This window comes from Platalea leucorodia, assembly GCF_965183815.1.
Source record: "Platalea leucorodia genome assembly, chromosome: 17".
Classification (NCBI taxonomy): domain Eukaryota; kingdom Metazoa; phylum Chordata; class Aves; order Pelecaniformes; family Threskiornithidae; genus Platalea; species Platalea leucorodia.
In genome coordinates this window covers 6,382,656-6,404,674 of record NC_138839.1, presented here as the reverse complement: position 1 = coordinate 6,404,674, position 22,019 = coordinate 6,382,656, and the positions used below count along the sequence as shown (strand labels likewise).

The 22,019-nt window shown below is 42.5% G+C and overlaps 2 protein-coding genes across 2 annotated transcripts; both read right to left on the bottom strand.

The window, feature by feature from the left end:
• Positions 1–429: 429 nt before the first annotated feature.
• On the bottom strand, positions 430–6,586 carry MIIP (migration and invasion inhibitory protein; the record flags this gene model as incomplete). The annotated part of the gene is made up of 9 exons (XM_082329181.1): positions 430–1,366; positions 1,670–1,777; positions 2,630–2,726; positions 3,108–3,237; positions 3,677–3,741; positions 3,935–4,046; positions 4,514–4,616; positions 5,258–5,749; positions 6,308–6,586. The coding sequence occupies 9 exons, from the start codon at positions 6,584–6,586 to the stop codon at positions 1,202–1,204; spliced, it is 1,551 nt and encodes a 516-aa protein (XP_082185307.1). The 3' UTR covers positions 430–1,201.
• A 92-nt stretch (positions 6,587–6,678) lies between these two features.
• On the bottom strand, positions 6,679–21,720 carry MFN2 (mitofusin 2). Its single transcript, XM_082329179.1, has 19 exons — positions 21,601–21,720; positions 21,176–21,354; positions 20,343–20,478; positions 19,811–19,973; positions 19,144–19,268; positions 18,714–18,822; positions 18,514–18,621; positions 17,967–18,120; positions 17,659–17,726; positions 17,366–17,487; positions 16,908–17,034; positions 16,118–16,222; positions 15,479–15,581; positions 14,579–14,799; positions 14,280–14,429; positions 13,140–13,336; positions 12,643–12,777; positions 8,891–11,974; positions 6,679–6,744 (listed from the first exon to the last, which is right to left on the bottom strand). Exons 2-18 carry the CDS (start codon positions 21,348–21,350, stop codon positions 11,905–11,907), a joined length of 2,268 nt encoding a protein of 755 aa, XP_082185305.1. The 5' UTR covers positions 21,351–21,354; positions 21,601–21,720; the 3' UTR covers positions 6,679–6,744; positions 8,891–11,904.
• Between the last annotated feature and the right edge of the window lie 299 nt (positions 21,721–22,019).

The window sequence follows — 22,019 nt, the reverse complement described above, 5'->3', positions numbered from 1 at the left end:
TTATATTCACTGGATTAATTTCTTTTAAAAGTAGTGTTTTCGAAAATGGAAATAATGTGACCAATTCCATCAACTTTACCTTAGATATGCACAACCCAAAGCTAAACTGATCAGTCACACTTTTCATTTTCCATTCTAAGTCTCACACTAAGATTTCATAAACTTGCAATATTCCTTTCCTTGCTTAAAAAAAGTCTATTCATATATTTGATTTATACATGATGTATTTGATATATAAATAACAATGAATGCCAAGAAGCTGAAAATATCATTGATGTAAACCCAATTCATTCTGTCAAGTTAGCTCCCAGAAATAAATTTGATCCAAAGTTTCTGAATGCAATTGCTAGTAAAGATTTCACAATAGCTTACAGAATTCTTAAGGCAGGGATTTCTGTTTCAGGCTTAATCAAGGCAAAATAAAACATGAGGTTTATTGTTTTTAGACAAGGAAAGTAAGAGCAGTCTATAAGGTTCAAACAAACCACACTATATAATATATTTTGTTTTGGTACAATTTAAAATCTCGAAAATTTTTTTTGTTTATCTCCAAAAAACTTGGAAAAGCAGAGGCAAGCATAATTTGCAAACATTTTAAGGCATTATCTAGCTTTTTGATGAATAAAACCTCATTTTATTTTAACATGCTTTTTCACATTCGTAATTACTCTGATGTAATGCACCCTGTAGCTACAGACATTGCACTGAAAATAAACTTTTTTGTTGTTGTTTTAACTAAATTATTGAGTAACTTAAGTTTAAGGCACTAGCAAATAATGTGTCATGTTTCAAACATCTGGAAATGAACATATTTATATGCATTCCACTGACCCAGGCCACTCGGGCCAATTCCTCACCCTGGCATTCAGTTAGCGTTACACTTCTGGTTTACTTAGGTGAGGTGGCAGATGAACTCTGTCGCTACAGGTGTCTACTAGTTAGTCATCCTGTACACATCACTTTATCCAGCCCTAGGTGGGAAAGCTCATGCATCTGGTTAGAAGTAGCTGCAAAAGGCAAAAAAGAAAAGTGAAAAAACATATATGAAAGTTTGTACATTCAGCTATGCGTATCAGTTGCTCACTTATGCGCATGACTATGAAAACTAGGAAAAAATCTGTTCAAAGATTTATTTTTATCCAAATAGAGTTGTTTTCACACCCTGTGCCTATCCCTTCCCCAGGGCAATCAAGTCAGTGGTTCACAGACTTGAGGCAGTCGGATTTAAATTTGGAGCTTCTCTGTAGTGTCCAGGTTTGTTTTGCTCGCTCTCTTGAGAAGCACTGCTAAATCCGAAGCGCGTCAAGTGGGTCAGGTTCAGAAGCTGGTCAGTTCTGGTTCTTTCTGACACTCTGGACACCGAGTTCTGGAATCCAAACGAAGAAGATATTAATCAAAAAAATGCCAAAGTGACTTTTCCCATTTTGATGAAGACTGGTGAGCTGAACAGGCTGTTATCCAGCTCCACTTGCTTTTTTTTTGTCTGTGCACACTAGTTTACACAGCAGTGGAAGGAAAATATTTCCCTGTGCAGATAAGGAGATAATCTTCCAGGCATTTTCATTTGCTCCGTCATCAATGATTATCATACCCTTCAGAGAGATGGGATTGCAATTCCCATATGTGCAATTCACAGCATCTCCAGGGACTCTTAACAGGCTGCTCTTACCAGGCGAGGATGGTGAGAAGGCTGCTCTTCCAGTGAAGCTCGCAGATCCAAACTGCTGAGCGTGGGGTTGCTGGAAGGGATGATATTTTCCCAGCCAGCCAGGCAGTGCTGTGAAAAGAGATGGGAATGCTGCGTTAGAGTGCTTTACCCTTTTTAATCTATTGTGGCCTGTTAGTTCTAAACAATAACTTCTGCACAGGGAGGTTTTAGCAGGTAATTAATTAATTTTTGAGGAGTTTTATGTGACTAACAGGAAAGAGAAGAAATCTCTAATGAAGCCAAACTGCATAGCTGTCCCCTCTTCCACTTTTCACTGGCTAATTATTTCTAAAACGATCTCCTGCTTTGCGAACTCAAGCACCCGACCTCTCTGAACCTGTCTCAACTGACTCATTCAGTTCCCCAAACCTCAAAACCAGGCTTCTTTCTACCTCTTCCCTGCAAATCTCTAGGTGAGGGCTAGGTCCGATTAGTAATACTGCCTGCAGCGTTGCCTAGTGGCTGGAATACAGGACCAGCTCTACAAAACCAGTTCTGAATCCAACATTGCCACTATTGATTTTGTCTGGCCCCTATACACTGTGAATACTTCTCAGAAGCTTGTCTTTTAGAATCTCTAGCATCTGTGGAAAGAAACACAGGCACTTTTACGTACGGTTCATTGTGTTGAAATTGCCTGAAATAAGACAGCTGAATCACGCCCCAGAAGCATACAGCTCCAATGGCACTTTCTTTTTCTCAGTGTAAAGCATCTGGAGATATGTCATATATTTTGTGCCAGTTACACAAAGGTACGAACTCAGAAGCACACATCGATGGCTTTTCTTGCTATCTCAGTGATGCGGATCAGAAATTTTAGTGGAAACCCTGTCAGGGGGATGAGTCCCAGATTCTCTTGCCTTCTTGTGCTGTAACAATGCCCAGCCTGGGCATTGTATCAGAAAGAAGACAGCAACTTACCGCAGGTAATGCTAGATTGTCTGCCGGTTCAAAGCTCTTCCTGCGATGGGCTTTGTATTTGTAGGCAGGCATAAGGGTAGCCCTGGGAATGCTGACCCTGCAACCACACAAGGGAATTAATTGCCTACACCTCCCACAGGGCAGAGGAAATCTGCACACCTTCCCCATTCAGAAACCAAGGGTCTAATCCCAAAGTGAACCAAGTGAAACAGTTTTGGATTAGGGCATTAGACACTTACATTCAGACATACACATTCAGATTCTGGACCAAATTCAGATAAAACATGCATTTCTCACTGACTTAAAAACTGTTTCTGCTCGTGGAAAAGATGTTTTTAAGCAAGAGATATCTCTGCCTTGAGAACAGCAACCTTCTATAGCGCTATTTTGACGCCGTTTTCTCCCTCACATGATCAGTGTCTTCTTCCCCATTGTTTCCTTGAGTTCTGCATATTACAAAGCAATAATTCTTATCTACCTGACATAGGCTGGGTCTTCCAACATCTCTGGGGGCCGGTGAGTACGTGGGATCTTACACATGGGGCAGGCAGATTCTGAATCCACAGGGACAGTGAAGAGGCGCTGGTTTAATCGATAACAGTAAACACCTGCCACAGAGTAATGAAACATCACGGTATTTCTAGTTTGTCAGAAGGTTCCTCAACCCAGTAAACAAAGCTGTGCTCTACCACAGTGCCACACAAGCATTCTATAGAAAGAGCTGCTTTTCCTGAAATATCTTTTACATTTCCTGTCCCCAAATAAGTTCCTAAAAAGCAAAACCAAAACTTCAACCTCCTCAACTTAGAAAGAGAACATTAGCCAATTACAAGAAACCCTGACAAAATATGATGACACTGATTAAGAGAGGATCCCTAGAAGACTCAAGTGTCTGGAGTAGGAAGTTGAATCTGGTTTAGAAGCTGCAGCTATAAACCCCCACATTCTTCCTTGTCTTGCATGATGTGGGGCTCTCTCAGAATGACAGGCAAAGACTGCTCAGTTGTTTGTTCACAGAAATAGGATTAGGAAAAAATGTGATCTTACACTTATGGGAACGGGTTATCAAATCTAGTTCTTGTTCAGGAACTATGTAATCCAGAGCCTTGGGCCTAAAGAAACATGCAAACAAATCAGTTAGTGATGGGGGGCAGGCCCTCCGAACCTTTCCCAAGCATACATTTCTGATTGGGAGGTAAAGGACTACAAAGCCACCCTTACCATTTCCCACTCCAATCAGACTATACTTCTCATTACTCGAAAGGGATACATTGCTGCTTCAGCCCTTCCCCCATACCCACTTACTCCAGGTGCTGCTCATGAATACACGCTGCTTTGTTGGCCTGTCGGAACTCGTGCAGCTCAGCAAAGTATTGATCAGATTTTTCTGCTACTGAAGAGTTTGTATCTAGGAGCCCTGAGGACGCCAAGAAAAGAGAAAAGTTCAAGGATTTACCAAATTTGGGAAAGCACCAAAGCAAGCCTCACACAAAACAGCCAAAACAACCAAAGGTCTGAAGCACCAAAATGGATGAGAAGAGCATACCATCATGTCAACCCAGAGATTTACTGCGTGGTTTGGGTCCCTTACTGCATTCATTCATTTCGGTTACTTGGTATCCCCTCTAACTCCACTCAGCTTTGCCATTTGCTGCCTGGATTCCCATACCACTGCCACTTCACTGTTCCAGGGAAGCACAGGTCACCTCTGGCCTGGACAGGGAATGGCTTCTGACAAAGGTGCAGCTCCTCTGCTGAGACCTTCTACGTGGGCTCTAGGTCTGCAGTTCTGTCACATCTCAACTTAAAGGGATCGTAAACTGTGTTTTAACTCTTCATATTACCACATCATGTTGAGAGCTTTGCTTCAGGTTTAGGATTCACCTGCAATCCAGTCATAGCCCAGGAAAGGACGCACGGACCAGCTGCTCACAGGTATGGTATATTCTTCAGGGTCAGACTGAAAAGTTACATGACCAGCTTCCTTCTGGGAAGAAAACAATTCATAAAGACTACCTATACCTCTAGCAGGACATTCAAAGGTATAGCTTAGGAGATAACTGGCAGCTGTTCAAATGGGACAGCTGTGGCTTAGTTTGAGGCTGGATTCTATCTATGCCTCTACCAGTAATTTGCTCACCAGCCCTTTGTCTTCTCAATTCATAAAACAGAAAGCAGAGGCAGAGGACTTGCCCAGGCTAAGGCAGTATTTTTCAGGGCTTTAAACAAAACACTGACTTCCCTGTATCACACATCACCAAACATCAGGCCACCTATGCTGCCTTGGAGGATGATCACGGCAATAGCCTGCCCTTCATGCTTAAGGAAACAAGCTATGTAGCAGCAGCACCGCACCAGGCTGCTCTCCTGAGCATATGAATCACATATGCAAATGACAAGGAGTCTTACAGTGAAGTGCTACAGTTTTCAGGTCTTTGGTTCAAGGGCTGAGGAAAGCAGGGGCTGAACAAACTGCCAACAGCCCCTGGCTGCAAAGGCTAGGAACAGTTCTGACCCCAACTTCCAATTTGCACAGTGGGAAGACAGCAAGTAATGTTCTCCTGGCCCTTTCTCCCCATCCTTCTATTGACTTATGAAAATAAGCAAAGCATTGGTTTCACCATTTACCTTCAACTCTTTGGACTGAGACGTCAGCAAGATTGATTTATGAATTTTGGGCTCTCTGATGACCGCATGCTGCTTGCTGGTCTCTTCACTTTGTATGGTGCTCAGTGATGGGTCCAGGTGACCCTTAAGCTGTTTTTTCTCATGGAAACCATGTAGCAGAGTGGACTGTTTTCTGTTCTCTCCATGTCCCAGAAGGAAGGCTTCTTTCTCCAGACTTCCTCGAGCATGGCCATCCCTATCCACTCCGGAGGTTTCTCTGCCACACATGACGATTGCAGACACTGGCATAACATTCTTCTCTTTCCCAGGAAAGCTGGAATCCAAACCTACTGCTTCCTGAATCTTCGCTTGTTGTTGCTGTACCCCTCTGTCATTGCGGCTGTGTTCAAGAGATGAACAGAGGGCTGCTCTGGCTGCGTAAGCTCCAGGTTCCACAGACACCAACACTGCAGGGTCAGCTGTAGACTTTGCAGCGTCAACCTGATTTTCCTTCTGTAAGGACAGAGACACTCATACCACGTGGCATTGCTCAGATTACAAATAGCTAAGGGACATTTCGCTAAGTAAGAGAAAATCAACCTCTCATTCTAGTCTGCTCACCCCTTTAAATTCCCATGGGGAAAAAAGCAAAATCCTTGTATTATTCATGAGAAATTACTAAGTGTTTGGAGAAGATAAGAAAGGGGTCCACTTCCAGCTAAATGCAGCTTTTCCCAATTTGAGGAACAAAGGCTAAACTTTCAGCCTTTGTGCTTAGAAGAGACAAAAGGATTATGTTGCACAATATTCATTCCTATCCTAGATTAAGAAACCTACATTTCTTAGGGAGGAACCCTCTGAACCCCTCTGCAAGGAGAACATATTTGAGACCACAGGATAAGCAATAAACAGAAGACCAGCTACTTTTCTAACAGACTCCATATTCAACTTTCTACCAGCTCCTCCATGCCCATATGTCTCCTTTGCCACACCACTCCATAGGCAGAGCTGCTGCCTACCATACAAGGCCCATTTGCTTCCCAGCACTTCCAGCACAGACACAACACATACCCCTCCCCCGGGCAAGGGGACAGATCTTTCAGTAGCTGTTCTATTATGAAGAGATGCTGGCAAGAGTGGCTTGCTGGGAAGTCTTTTTCTGATCTCTTCCTGCTTCATTCTGAGCCTTTGTAGAAGGTCCTGGCTGGCCTGACGCAGCCTCTTCAGGTGCTCTAACTCCATCCTATGGAAACATTTTCCTGTAAAGCCAGAGGAAGGGTGAACTACATAAATGGAAGCATTAAGCAAAGAAGCAGACTCAGGAGAAACCACTTTCAGGGGACTTTTCATAAAAATCACTTACAGCTGTTGGAACGTTGGGAGTGTTGATCATTGCTCTTGAGAAATCAGCCAGTCTCAAAACTCTACGCTAAGAACTAGCACCGCTGCATACTTCTCTCCCCCCAGATGTACTGTCAGATATTTTGCACCCAGAAACTGGTAGCTGACTGAATAGAGACAAGACTCTCTTACAGAGGAAACAGTAAATACGAAAAAAGTCACATCAAAAAGCCAAATAAGAGACATTTGATTCAGAGGCTGATATTTAGGACAATCTTATGTAATTCTGCTTTAATATTCTTTTTAAGCATCAAAATTTATATTGTCATAATACCAGGATGCTCATAAGTTCAAAATATGAATAATGAATATGAATGTATTTACTACATCCAAATATTGAGTCAAAACTGTCCTCCATGTTCCCCAGGCAGGAATACTCCAAAAGGCTCAATTATGACTCAGGACTGGGGCTCAGACAACTCCAATCCCACACGTGAATTGCTAAGGGTTACTGCCCTTTTACTAGAAGGGGGGGGGGGGGGGAAAAGGAGTTAATAAATAAAGCTTAGCTTGACTGGAAGGTTATCATGCTATTCAACATGTTTACGACACCACAGGCTCCTCTAAATTTGCAGAAAGTTGGTTTTTTTTTTTTAAATAAAACAAAACTCTAAACCCAAACCCCCACGTTGCTTTTGGCTAGAGTGATCAATTATGTTCTCAAGTAAAAACTATGTGCTGCTCTAGGACCTTTTGTTTTGAAGGATCCCTAAACCCTTCTCCAAAGCTCATCTGATTTGTTCTTCTGTCTGCTACCTTGGCAACTGGACATGAGGAATCAAATGCATATGCTGTACAACAGCACTAGGAGGAACGAAGAGCAGTGCTAACAATCAAAAAACTACAACTTATCTTCTTATTACAGGAAATAAGTGAGAGGTGCGCTGCTGGACATAAATTAGAAACACCAGTCTTGGGGCACTAAATTTGAGATCATTTGAACAAAACAGAAGTTCTCACAGTATTCACAGGACAAAGCTACCAGCATCCTCTCATCATTGCTCATCGGAAAGCAAATACTCTGAAAATAACATTAGTCAAGGGACTTTCTGGAAGGGTTTTACCAGATGAGATCCACTCTTAGCATAATCTACAAAAAGCTGTTAGTCCTTTAAACTCAACCCCAGGGGCTCAAGCTTACGAAGCTGCTTTAGTCGAATCCTTTGCCAAAAGGAGCTTAGCTTCTCGCAGGTTAAAAAAAAAACAAACCAAAAAACCAAAAAACAACAACAAAAAACACGATCGTCTCGGGAACTAAGTACTCTCATCTCCGCAAGAAAGCTGTCCAACACCTATGCAGAGCTGCCCAAAGCTGCTTCTGCGCAGACACGCTGGTTCGGCCCTCCCATGCCCACGAGGAAGGGGAGACTGGGCATTGTAAAATTCCCCTTCTCTCTTCAACAGGCGAGTCTGGCAGCCGACAGAGGAGTGCTAAACCCTCCCTCCAGAGTACGGTGTGGGGAGCCTGCCAGTCTCGCCAGGCCACGCGGCTGCAGGGCTGCGGACGTTCAAACTCCCCACGCTCCGCTCCCGCCGCCTCCACGTTTTCAGGCCCACCTGCGCCGCACCCCGCCGCTCCGAACCGCCGGGCGGCCAGGCGATCCCGCGGCCGGGGGATCCCCGCCCTCGCTCCAGCAGCCGCCGGGATTCCCCAGGGCGGCCCCGGCCCGACGGTTCCCGCAGCCGAGCGGGCGCCCCGGACGGCGGCTGGGCCCGCCCCGCGGCTCCCGGCATGCCCGGGGCCCGAGGCGGCGCTGCCCGGCGGCGGGAGCCGGCCCGGCCCGCCCTGGGCCGCGGCGGAGGCGGGGGAGCCCCCCCCGAGCAGGGCCGGGCAGGGTGCTGGAGAAGGGCCCCCGGCTTCCTCCTTTTGGGTTCATTAAATCGCCACAGCTCATTGTCTGAGCGCACCACGGAGCCCCAGCTCCCCCAGAAGCTAAAATTTGAAAATTTATCTCTGGAAATTTGCCTTTTTCTCTTCTAATGTAATCTAACGACTAAGAATACTGATTCACCACAATTTCAGTCTATTATTGCAGTATTTGCTGACCATTACTTCCTACAATATTCTCAAGAAATCAATGATTCAATACTAACGTTTTTAGTATAACTTAAGAACGTGCTATCAGACCATTCAGTATCGTTGGTCTCCTTGTTAATTTTCATAGTAAGAACGCAGATAAAAGGTCACTATTGTCAAACAGGCGATTTACCACAACACGGTAGCGTATCACCATCTGAATATATTATACTTACGCTTGAAGACTTTGTATCACGACACGCAGAACACATCAGGGGACATATTTTTCCAATTCATTTTTATTTTGGTTTCCATTGTTTACAGCATTGATACAGGAATAATTCATGCAAATTTATCACCTTAAATACAGCAGAGAGAAAACTCACTGGTAAGAGTATTTCGAAGAGCTCCATCAACATAACACAATGAGAAAAGTAAGTAGCAGCAATAAGATAAAGTGCATTTAGCTGACCTTCTTTAATAAGAGTTTGGGGAAGATTGTTTTTGGAATTACCTGTTCTAAGGATCAGTTTATCATTCTTTATGAAAAGCAGAAGAGTGCAGCCTCCTTGCTGATAGTGTTCATTCATCCACCACACTAATTAAAGAAGTACAGCTGTATTGTAAGAGGAATCCAGCTCATAGGCCCTTCTGTTAAGAGCTTGATTCTCGATCACTTGGGCTTCTAGGGACAAGGGTTACACAAATACTTAAAAATTATTCTTTCCCATGTTAGCAGTTTTGCTTCTTAAAAAATACAGGTGGTTCTTTCCCCCATTCTATAGGTTATGTTTCAGCACTGCAGTGAGAATGCCTACATCACCAAAATCTGAACAGTGTCAGAAACACACATTGGCAAGACACCAGATTCTAAGAACCCATCAGTCTCTCTTCCCTTTACAGATCAGCCGCTGGCTTAAAGATCAGATCATTTATCAGATTTCCCCTAAAGGCCTGCTGAAGAGATGCTAACAGCACCCGTCTTCAAAAGCAAGGTCAGCACTTCAGGTAGCCTAGAGCTGCTGAGCAGTACTACATCATCATCTCCCCCTACCTGGAACTGACAATTTCCTGGTGTATCAGGGATGTACTTAGTATTTTAACTCAATAGCACAGTACGCACAAAGGTGGATGTGATAGTCTGAGAGACCAGAAATCCAAATGTAGTCACGTAATACCTGCAGCACAACAACAGTGGACGATTCCACTTACTCCGGTACACTTCACCACAAGCCTAGAGGACACATTTCCAGAGGCAAAGACTCAAATTTCTTTCTTACTCATTCTCAGATCTGATCCAAGCCATATTTATGTCCTGGTGGTTGCCTGAGGAAACCAACCAAGGCCAATGAAGCCCTCTGATGAAAATGGCTTTTCAGCCTGGGTGGGACTCAAAGCTGTCTACTGGCAGTGAAAGGTTTGTTTGCTCCCTGCATTCCAGGGACGTAACAAGCATCTTGCTGCCAGCTCCTACATGATCAAGATACTTTAAGTCTTACTGCAAATCTCAGAACAGCCTAAAATACTTACTGACATTTCAATATTTTTACTCCTGCCACGTATTTACTGCCATGTATCAGGCAGCTTCTTTCTGGAACTTTTGTGACACATGGAACAGGGGACTTGTCACATATATTCACACCTGAGCATGAACAAGAAATCCTAAGACCAGCTGATACCATTTTCAAGTGAAAAGTCTCATTGTCAATAAGAAAAAAAAAAAGAAACACATTTAGTAGTTCTGAATTCAGCTGGGACCTGCTCAAAGATAGCCCACATTCTCAAAAGTTTGATGCTGAACAGATTTAGGTTGTCACTAACCTCAGAACTACAGGATTTGATTCTGGATTCCTCAGACATTTGTGGGGAACAGAAAGGTTATACCCAACACATGGCAAAATACTGACCCGCCAGGTGGAAAAAAAACTTTGCAACATAGGAACCTAATCCTGGTACTACCGAAATCAGTGGGAATTTCTCCTCTATCAATTCCAACAGCGAGAGACTCAAGTCCTTACAGTTTCCAAATCTTACACTCCAAATTCAAAATTGCTTCAGGGCAAAACTCAAAGATTAATTTGATCCATTTGCAACTAAAGAACATCTTTAAAAAAATCAGTTTCCTTAACCCATTCTTGCCCTGGCATGAAATAGAACGGAAAGGTCTCCCCCCCACCCCCCGCCCCGAGGAGCTGCACTTGCCAGCTCACTCTCACACTTCTAACAGAAGAGAAACAACATCAAATCATATTACTGCATGGGAACTCTACATGAAGCAAAATCTCTTACAGCTTGTAATCCACATGCTGTTCTTGTGGCCAACAGTGGTAATGGAATTCCAAAGGCCTGCTTCCAGAAACACAGCTGTGCATTTCCAAAAAACCCCCACATTCATCAACTTATCTCATAAGGCAGTTCATTACATTCTGTCAACTGGCTTTTCTTTCCTATTTTTCTTCCTCAACAAGCTTCCAAATTATCAGCACTACTTCCTTCACAGGAGCTGGTTACGTCTTCGCGGCTTGTCCGCAACGTGAAATGGGCCAGACTGCATTATTAAAGAGCTCTTAAGAGGAAGAAACTAACTCCAAAGACAATAAGCTTACCAAAGCAAAATCTTAGTCCCTCTTGCTCTGGAAGAGAACTGGGTTTTGTTCATAGGTTTCAACATACTGACAGTAATAAACCTTTCTATGAAGGGACACGGTGATTCTCTGTCATGTTCTATAATAACGGAATATTAACCTAGGAGACAGGCCTGTGTGGGCTATAAATGCATTGTGAAACCATCATTACGTCTGTGTGCATGGAATCTGCGTTTAGACAAACAGCTGCTTGTCAGCCATACATAAACTTGGGGCTTGGCAGTCTAAAGTTCCATCTTCATGTAGTAAAATGAATGACTCCATAAAGACGTGTCAGAATAACTTTTAACCTGATAAACGTTTGTTTGTTTTAAATTTGTTACTGTACTTGATTTTGCCTTAAAAAGCCCCCTGTAAGTGTATGAAGCACACATTCCTTCTGAAGTAGCCTGGTCTCACAAGAAGGAAAAAGAGTTATAAACAGCTAGTGTTTAGAGGTGGGACACAAAACGGGGAAGCAGAATCCTATTGTTCACACAGCAACTGGAAACACAGCAATAGGCTTTTGCTCGTTCCCTTTAGGAGAGTCCATCACCCACCATGTTCTCTGCAGTAATTAAGAGAGCACTGAAGGGAAACAGTGTTGTTTGTCTCTTCTTCCCACACTATCTGCTTTGCTGCAGGTACTGATGTGTGAACATGTTGAGTTCACTGTCAAGCCAACCCGCTTTATTCCTGCAAGGACAAAAAGTCGCCATTAGGTGAGTAAAATAGCTCTTCTCAAGCCAATCTGAAAGAAGCATGACTAAAACGAGTGAATAGCAAGGCATGGAGAGGAGTGCCAGAGGTCCATTCCAAAATGCTGCTACCATTCCTTGCCTTTCCTCAGGTCGGGAACAGTTGCCTGCCAACAGTCCCTAGGCTCTGAGGTTCAAGCCGAGATCTTGGTCACAAGTTCACATTGATCCTATCGTGTAGATAAGGAATGTTTGAAAAATTCTTCCCAACAGCCTTTGCGGTGTGAAGAAAAATATCAGACAACTGTGTACAAAGGTGAGGGTGAGACTTTTTGCATAATTTTATAATAGCCTGAAGGAGCTGTAGGAGTAGAGGACTGTATGTTTTGATAAATGGAAAGGAACTGCAATTCCAAATGAACCAAAAACAAGAAGGGAAAGGTGTTTTGCGAGACAGAAGATTTACATGACTGTCGACAGTACATAGGAAAGGAGATAGTGAAAGGGAACAGGACTTGGTAGGGAAAGATACTGATGTCTGCACATCAAACACTATGACGGAAGGACTGCACTCAAAGATACACACTAACCTGAACATCTTGGGGCAATCACATGAAAAACAATCGAATGCAAATGTCTGTGTACTTGGGATAATAAAAATCTCACCTGAGCAGTTTTGCTTTGCTCTGCAGTGAATCCAGAACTTCAATTTTTTTATTCATGGCAGAAATTTCCTGCTCAAGATTCTCCCGTGTGACATCCACTTGCTGACACAAATGAGCAAACGTTCCAGCAAGCTCTCTAAGAAACAAGGAGAATAGTTGCATGTGACAAAAAGTAAGATCAAGCAGCAAATTCAGGGAATGAATCCCTTTGATGTATAGTGATGATGATACTGACTCAGATGTTCATCTTTCCACTTCTGCACAAGAATATGTTAGAGCAACTTGATTTGAGAGACGAAAGTACATTAAGACTAATGCTTAACAGCACCCAAATACTGCATCGGTGATTCAAAAAACCGTAATATTCTTTTAAAACACATGTATCATTACACATTTTTAAATCTAGAATTCAATATGCAGACTTATCTTGTTGTAACAAGGAAAAAACCCCAAACAACGGAATTTAGATGAAGTTTTAGCTGAATATAGGCAACTCACTGTTGGACTTGGTGGCTGCAATTAGAACCCGTATAACTGACGATGAGCTGCAATTTCTCACCAGCATACTCTACAAACTGCCGTTTGAAAGCTCGCTCTTTTGCTTTTGTGGTCCAGGTGAGACGCTCATATACATAAAGGAGCCCGTAAAGGCCAAAAGAGAGAGCAATCAGTCTCCAACCCACAGCCTTCCAGACCTAAAAAGGGCACAAGGAAAAACAAATGACACAATCATTGTCTAGGAACGATGGTTAATTCCTAACAACGGTGTGCAGAGCATTGCACTTATATTCTAAGCACATGAAAACGAGCCAGACAGACAACCCTGACTTGCAAGTGGTTTCATTGGTCAGACAGCTTACTACTGATGTCCAGTCTACAAAATAAAAATACCTAACCTAAACTACTGAGGTCCTGTATGGGTTAACTTTTCCAGCACATTTAAATTACATCTGCAGGCGCAAACAAACTTTGTCTGGTTCACAGAATCCGTGTTTCTGAAGCAAAAGATGTTTTTAAGCACCTGTCTCCCCTTTGAGAAGTCATCCACCCCTAGACACTGTGACAGTAGAATAGCGTGTAGGTATGGAACTGGCACTACAGAAACTCAGCTTCTTCCTGCAACAGGAACTAGAGTTACCACACAACTTGAATTAGATCTCTTATGCCTCCACAGTCTGGGGAGATTTGAGATTCAAAACATTCATTATTTTCAAAAGACAGAAAAGCAGGAAGTACTGATTTTCTCTGAAATAAATTAGGCATAGTATCTAAAATTAAGCGCTGTCTTCCCTTCCCAGGAAGGAAGACACGCACGATCAGAGGCTCTTGGTAGATATTTCTGTCCTGATTCTTCTGTTAACGGGAAAAGAAAAATACCAAATTTTCTTTTATTCTCACAAAAGACTATTTAATGCTTTTATAAACTTACTTTGAAGGGTTATCTTTGTAACAACCCTGGCTCCAAGCCTAACAATTACGCAAAATAAGCTCAGTATTTTTACTCAAATGGAAGATCAAAGGAGAAAGTATTTCACTATCTGTAAATAGCAAATATCTACAGGACTCAGCAGTACCAGCACTTTTCAAGTCAGTGCTCCAACGTTATTTATATAAATGCTGCTCAGATTGCCAACGCACCACACCGCCAACCACGATGATCCCCATGGAAGTTCGGGAAGTTAACGAGGCCAGTCCAGTCACCATCGACACCATGAGCTCCTCCTGGGTCATAGAGCCCTGAGGCAAAGGAGGCAGACTGGGATTTGCTGGTGTTAAAGGGCGTTGAACCTAATCAGAAAAGCAGTGACACAACAAAACAAAAACACAGTACAGAATAAGAGAAGGCAAGCCACTGCCCTTCCCACCAAAAAGACTTCAGCAGCTACTGAAATGATAAATACCACATCTACCCTTGACCACTCAACAAGGTATCTTACCTGGTCATTATAGCCCATCAAGGCCCGACGACCATTCTTTGGTCCCAAAAACCTGTTCACCAGCATCGTCCATCCAAGAGAGAAATGGAATTCTATATCCTCTTGGAAGTCGGCACAAAGCTTGTCACAGTTCAGATCATAGCTGAGCATGAAGCACTGTCGAGGAATTAACATGTCTATCTGGCCCCGCAAAGAAACTGGAAGAAGGGGTTTTAAACCATCTGCACAGACAGAAAATAAAAACATTCCACAAATGGCTATTGAGTTCACAAGAATTAATCAGACTTGTATTCTGTAATCAGAGTGGTTATGGGTTGTTCCATCCTCCGCAGTTATTTTTCTTACTGCCTTAAATTTCCTAAAGCCAAGCATGTTGCAAAGCAAGAGATACATCATGAATTATTGTTCAACTCTTAGTTTTTCAGATCAACTCAGAAGGAAATCTTTCCATGGACCCTCTCAAATTTTCACAGGTAGCTGGTGAAGTTTACAGTTTAGCAATAGCTTGGAAAATAGAATCTGAAGGCCAGTTCTAAAAGTGTTTAGACACCATACTCCCACTAATGCTTATATTCAGACAAGCACCTAGTTACAAGTCATTCACATTTCATTAGGATCTTGGTCTGAGAATCCCTCAAGTTTCCAAAGTCACAGTTCTGCTCTGTCATGAAAGATTAAACATGTATTCATTAGCAAATCACTGCACAACTTCAGACACAGAGCAGAAAAAGCAGGAGTAACTAATTCTCTATACAACAGCATTGCTAATCAAGATGGAAACTAAGATGATGCCAGCTGCACATCAGCCATCAGATTAAAGAGAAACCGATAACATCTACCTAGTTATTTTGCATTACAGTTAAAGGAAACAGAAAAGGAAATATTGCCTGCTGAACTGACCTATCATTTCTTGCTGCATTGTCTGCAGGGAAGCTGTGATTGCATTGGAGCAACGATCTGACATGTTACGGCCCAGGCCTTCCTCAATGTGTTTATGCAGCTCCTGACAAACAAAGAAAGGGTTATTGAGCTTAAAATAAACATAGGTAAGATACAGGCAGCAGGCACTAGAGCTTGGCAGTTAAAAAAACCCTCCCAGAACAGAGGCATGCACCCTGTCTGTCCACTGTTCTAACATTTGTTTCATTTTTTTCCCCCCATTCTTCAATGAAGGAGCGGAAAAAGCAGATCAAGAAATCTCACGTGTACTCTGCAGTCTAGGAAAAGTTCTGTTTGATCTATACAATGTGATACATCATATGTGTATCAATTTATAACTGAGATTATTAAAAAAAAAAATCTAGTTCTTCTTTTTTAATTTTTTTTTTTTTTTTTAAGATGTTAACTTTTTACAGAAGCTATCCAAATGCAAGAGACTTTCTAACAGAAGATTTTTCACAATATGAAAAGCTTAGCACATATCCTAGTTAGAAGAATGTTAAGCATGTCAAAGAGCTGGCATAATTACTGTCTCAGAGAAAAAAAAAAAAGGCCTCTTTAAATTGCTTAAGCAATCTGTAAGAAGCAAGCATCACTTACACTCTTGTAAACTTTAAGAACTACTTGAGATGGATGGAAGTCTGCTTGGTATTCATCTACCAACACTGAAAGCCGTCTGATTTCTTCTGCCATTGCATTTGACACCTAGAGAAATAGCACAGGACAGAGTTTTTATATATTCTGTCCTAGGGAGAGATGGAAAACCAGCACTGAAGACATGCATTTCTTAGTAAGCACTAGTGAACACTAGGCACTATGATTGTGCAGCGCCATGCGGCCATCATGTGCCCACTGCAAAGATGGCTGAGAAGTATGTAGATCCATGCTCTGTATAACAATGCAGACAGAAAAAGACTGAGGCAATATTAAGACTTGTGAAAAATGAATAGGCTTTTTCTGTACATTCATAATAGTAAAAATGGCATGTGATTATTGACAGTAAGACGACTGACATTATTCTAGATTGAAATAATAAGGAAACTTATCTGAAACATTTTAGTGTTTCAGGAAGCATTTAAGACTGAAATATAGTAGCAAGAATAATGCAAACATTAATCAAAGTATCATTGTTTATTTAAAGCATCCTATATGAGTCTCTCGGAAAGGTGCCCCCAAGTATTCTACTTTTCATTTTATTACCTCAAGGAAGGGGGAAAAAAAGAGGAGGAAAAAAAAAAAAAAAAGACAGACTTCTCAAAGCATTTCTTCTCTTCCCACCTGTAACTCCCACATTTCTACTACTTCAAACCTTTGTCAGCACTTTGCATGTTTCCTGCCATGCTGGTAGCTGTTTCAGACAATCTCTTTTTCTGCAGCCACTCCTTCTTACCTGCCTCTCCACTTCTTCTGTGATCTGTTTTATTTTCCGCTTGTAGTCTTGAGTAAGGAGCTCCAGCTGCTTGTCAATAAAACCTAAACGTTCCTGTCGTTCCTCTCGCATTTCCAGACAGTAAACTCTGGTGAAAAAAAAGCGGCCATCAAAAAGCCAGATAAATGCATGTTTGATCTACAAATATAATTTGAATTCCAGAAACAAGAAAGATCCTCCTGCCCAAGAACAAAATGCGTCAGTATCTGCAATACATTACATACACACAGCACAGGACAAAAAAGAGGTTCTTCTCCCAATACTTTCACAATTCACTAGAAGCAAGAATACCAGTACGTGTCCTTCCCACTCCCAAACGTGCTGTATTCTGCTTTGCATTTTAAATGCTCATATTCCCTTAAATTTCTCCCAGAATACAAGCTTCAATTATGCAAGCACCAAGCATCAGCTCTCCTCACCGCTGTTCCTGGGCAGCAATATGCACAGAATCCATGATGAGACGAACATCTTCGGCAATCTGCTTTGCTCTCACCGTATGCTGCTCAAATTTTGTTTTTACTGCTGACTGTGAGATACATTCCTGTACACAAAAGGCAGCCAAGGTTAGCAGCAGGCAGAAGCACACTACCACAACTCCTCACTCCCGTTTAATCTATTTCCAAAACGGGGTCCCGCTCCGTGTCTATGAACTCTAGTCCCCAGCCTTTCAGGAGTAAAATCTAAACAGACGGTTAGCACACATAACACTCACCTCAAATCTTCTCTCGAAGTTCTGAAACTCAAACATTCTTACTTGAAATCCATCTGCCAATGCTCCACCTGAGAGGAAGAAAGTACAAAACGACCACTTAAGTTTTGAGAAAGCAATCAGATGTTGGACATCAGGAAATGCTCCTGCTTTACCTTGAAGCCAATGCAAAGTGCTGCTAAGTCACCTCTTTGTTTTCGACTGCTCTATTAATAATCTGGCCCACCCCAACTTTATCCATTTTTTGGAACAAGATATTCCCCATTTTCTTCCCTGTAAGAAAATGGAAAGTTTCTGTTAGCTTTCCTCACCTCCTTCTGGCATCCCTTGAGCCCTCTGAATCCTGGCATTCAGGACTTCTTTTGCTGACACAAAGAAAATTCGATCCCCTGCCTGGGCTCGATCCACCACACCTAGCTCATCCACCAGGAAACTGGTACACCGCTCCATGTGCTGTCGACGCACCTGAGGGATAACCAGGATAAACCCCACATGCAGTTAAATCCACTTTACGCGCCATCTCTTAAAGGTTAGACCAGGCACCCAGATGCCCTCTGCTGGTCTAAGCTACCAGTGCAAAAGAGTAAGAAAACTGCTGTTGTATGGAATCTTCCAGAGGTTATCCAAGTGATCTAACTTCAAAAGGCCCCTCTGAAACTCTTGATTTCCTGCTCAGAAGTTTCAAGAGTCATGTCCTGATCACTAGTCTGTACTCCCTCTAGTCTCCACACTATGGTAATAAAAATCCAAACTGTCAAACAATCACATACAACACTATGATTCTACCCGCAAGGACCAGAGTCAAAATGAACTCTATAATATCCATGCAAAGAGAAGGAATTTAAACATATCACAAACCTCCTCCATGTATTCTGGTTCAGAGGCAGATGCATCCCAGCGGTTATTTAAAATAAATATATTGGGTCGAGACAGACGTTCATTCACCTTGTGAAAGAACTGTTTCTCCTAAGCAAAACAGAACAAAACCTCTTAAGATTAATATGTCAAAACTTTTCAACTCTTAGCCAAATTCACTGAACAAGTGGACTTGAACATACAGTTTGCATCAATGTCGATTCAGAATTTGCCACCAGGACAAATACGTCAGCATCTAGACAGAATTTGTCAATCCAACTGTCCAGCTCTGTGGTTACATCAATGCCAGGGCTAGCAATAAAAAGAGAAGAGACATTACTATGCTGTGGAAACAGCAAAAATAGAATTTAAAGTTAAAAAGACATGTGTTTCAGCTTTTCATGGCATTAATTTCCCATGTCTGAGCTACACTGTCCTGAGGTGACACAGAGTATAGACTAAAAGGAAATACCAATCAAGAGAAACTGTGACTGCTAACTACAGCAAAGGACTTTAGTCACTGCCATAGGTAAGAACAAGGTCCATTTCCTTGATGTTTGTTAAATTTGTATTTGAAGACATTTCTGTAATTAATCTGTGATAAGCAGGAAAGGAAAGGAAGGTATTTCTCACCTGTCCATCAGCACCAGGTCATCCTTTAAGAGAGGACATTTGGAATTGGGCCACATTACACTGACTAGGCTGCCAGCATTCAGAAGTTCATCTTGATGAAGGGCATGAGCCAGCTGGTTTACTGTCTATTAAAAAGATGGGTAATTTAGAACATTTCCTGTATGCTAAGACCCATTAACACAATTATCTCCCCTTCAGGGCTGTTCACAGACAATTTAAGATAAAACACAACTCCAAATCACTTTCTCCCTGGGAAGTTCTCCATATAAAACTTGTTTGAGTCTCCTAGTCAAAAGGCAACCACCTAGTGAGAGTTTATGAGAACTTTTCCTGTCAAGAAAGGCTACTGAGGAATTACCAGGAAGTCTGTGCCTTCTGTTAGTCACCCAGAGTTCAGAACTTCCTGAGTCATCGTTCTGGTTCCCTGCTATCACTAACAAATACAACATATCATCTTTTTTATGATATGAACAAGTTCCATCCTGTAAGTTGCTCCATTCCTCCCTTCCTACATCTAGCAAAAACTTATTCTTGATCTCTACTCCTTTAATGATTAAAATCCTTAACTGTGGAATGTATTCACAGGGCTTTAATTTTCTGGTTCCTTTCCTTTTCTGGCACTTCTGAAGAGCTCTTCTCCTTTATCTTATGCTTAAGGGAATTGTACCTTAACACTCTTCTTTTCCTCTGAGCCTTCAGTAAGCAGGAAAGCTTCATGTCCATCTGTCCCTTCTACACGCAGGAAACAATTAGTGGTGTGTCCAATTCCTGAAGGAAGGACTTTGTCCCACAGCATGGCATTTATCACAGTGCTTTTCCCATTGCTTGTCCTGAAGTCAGATTAAAGAATGATATAGCTAGGCTTCCGAGATTCAGGTATACTCATTTTGATATTACAGAAAGCAAGTTCTCTAAACCCAAGCAGTATCAGAAGCATTAAAAATTTAGGTGCCATAGGCAACTTATAAAAAGACTTTTTTTTTTTTATTTTCTTATTTTAAGAATTCTTCCAAATTGAAGAATTATGTGCTACAATATTTGTTTCCAATTTACAAGAGGACTAGTACCAGGGACACACACATTACAAGCCAAAGCTGGAGCACTAGTGTTTCTATAAATATTTTTTACTGGCTACAGTCCTAAAGATGCCAGTTGCTTTACTGAGTGGGGAGCGTAGGCAACATAAGCACGTGACTCACCGTCCAAAAAAAGCAACTTTCATGTGTCGTCTTGCCAACACTTCACTAATGCCACTGACTTTTGACAGATAGCCTTTGACTTCCAGTACCTGCTCTTCTGTGGTGACAGGATCAAGCTCTATATTCTTGTGTGTTTCTAAAAATCAAAATACATCATGTCTCTGAATTCCAGAAGTCACCTGTCTCAGTACTGGGTGAAACACCTCTTCATGATGTAGCACACACAAATGTTTATCTGTGTCCCAAAGACCGTGTGGGTAATCTTGACACATGCAATTACACCCTGAGGCAATTTTCATCAGCATTGATCAGCTGGTCTCTTCTGTGTATCTAACAACCGTTCCCATCCTTAGCACTGTCTTAAACAGAACACAGCCAACGCTTCAGACACTCCAACACCCTTAAAAACAAATCTTCTGTCTGTGTTCTAAGCTGTTAAAGCCAATTATTGGCATATGCTACGTGTCACTAGCAATGACATGTCTAGACAAGAATACTGAAAGAATTATAGGCAAAAATCCTAAAGGGTCTTGTATAATTTATTAAAACACTCCCAAACAACATAAAAACCAAGCATAGCTCACTAACTAGCTGTTTCCTAACATGTTTGAACTTGTCAGCTTTAAAATATGAACCCTGAACTCCACCCATATTCAATAAAACAGTTTTCTGTTCTTCTTATAAATATTTATATATAAACAGACACACATATATAAATAAGCACAGGTCTAGCAGCGCCATTTAACCGAAAGAGGGGGTTTTGGTGCATGTTTGGGGGAATTGTATGTGGGTGAACCACTGTTACACACTTGTAGTCCAAGAATTCAGCTTACCTTCCAGGAACGAGGAGCTCTCATTGATGTATGCAGCCAACTGTTCAAAGATACCATTGATTTTCTTCTTTGCAGTGACAAAATGTTTAAGCGGAGAAGCATTTACCTCAGCCATGTGTCTTTTATCCTTCTTCACTGCAACTATTGACTTGGAACGAGTAAACAACAGGGACATTGCGCTACAGGGAAAAATCCAGTAAATAAAGGTGGCTCACCAAGTGCCAACAGCTATCCAACTAAGCATCCTGCCAAGAACTAGATAAATATGCATTTTAAAAACAACCTTCTTTCTTTCACAAAGAAATTGTTCCACTTTCTACAATTGGAAATTACTCCTATATGAGAAATAAAGAAAAAAATAATCTTTCCTTCTGCCTTCCAATAAACAGGCCCCCAGTGATCACTTCTCTCCTTCCTCCGCTTACTTTCAGGATGAGTTACGTTTTCACAAGTCAGGCATGGTCAGCTCGAGTCCCTCTTGAACACGAACGACTGCAGTTTTCCTGCCTTCTCCCTCGCCTTCGCCAGACTCCGTCCCGCAGCTCTTCCAGCAACGCCGAGTCCAGCCTGTCCCCGTCCCTGCGGCAGAGGGACCGGGGGATGAGGGACACAGGCTGCCGAGCTCCCTGATCGGCCAGGCTCTGCTCCCCCGCCATCCCAGTGCCCGGGGGATGCACCGGGCAGACGCCCCGGGCGGCCGCCGTCGCCTTCTCCTCACACCTCAGGGTGCCCCGTTCCTCAGGCGGGACGAGGGACGCCCGGCGCGCGACAGGCGAAGGGCGGGAAGGGCCCCTCTCCCGCCCCCACAGGGCGGCGCGCGCCTCGCGGGGGGGCGGCAGGACCC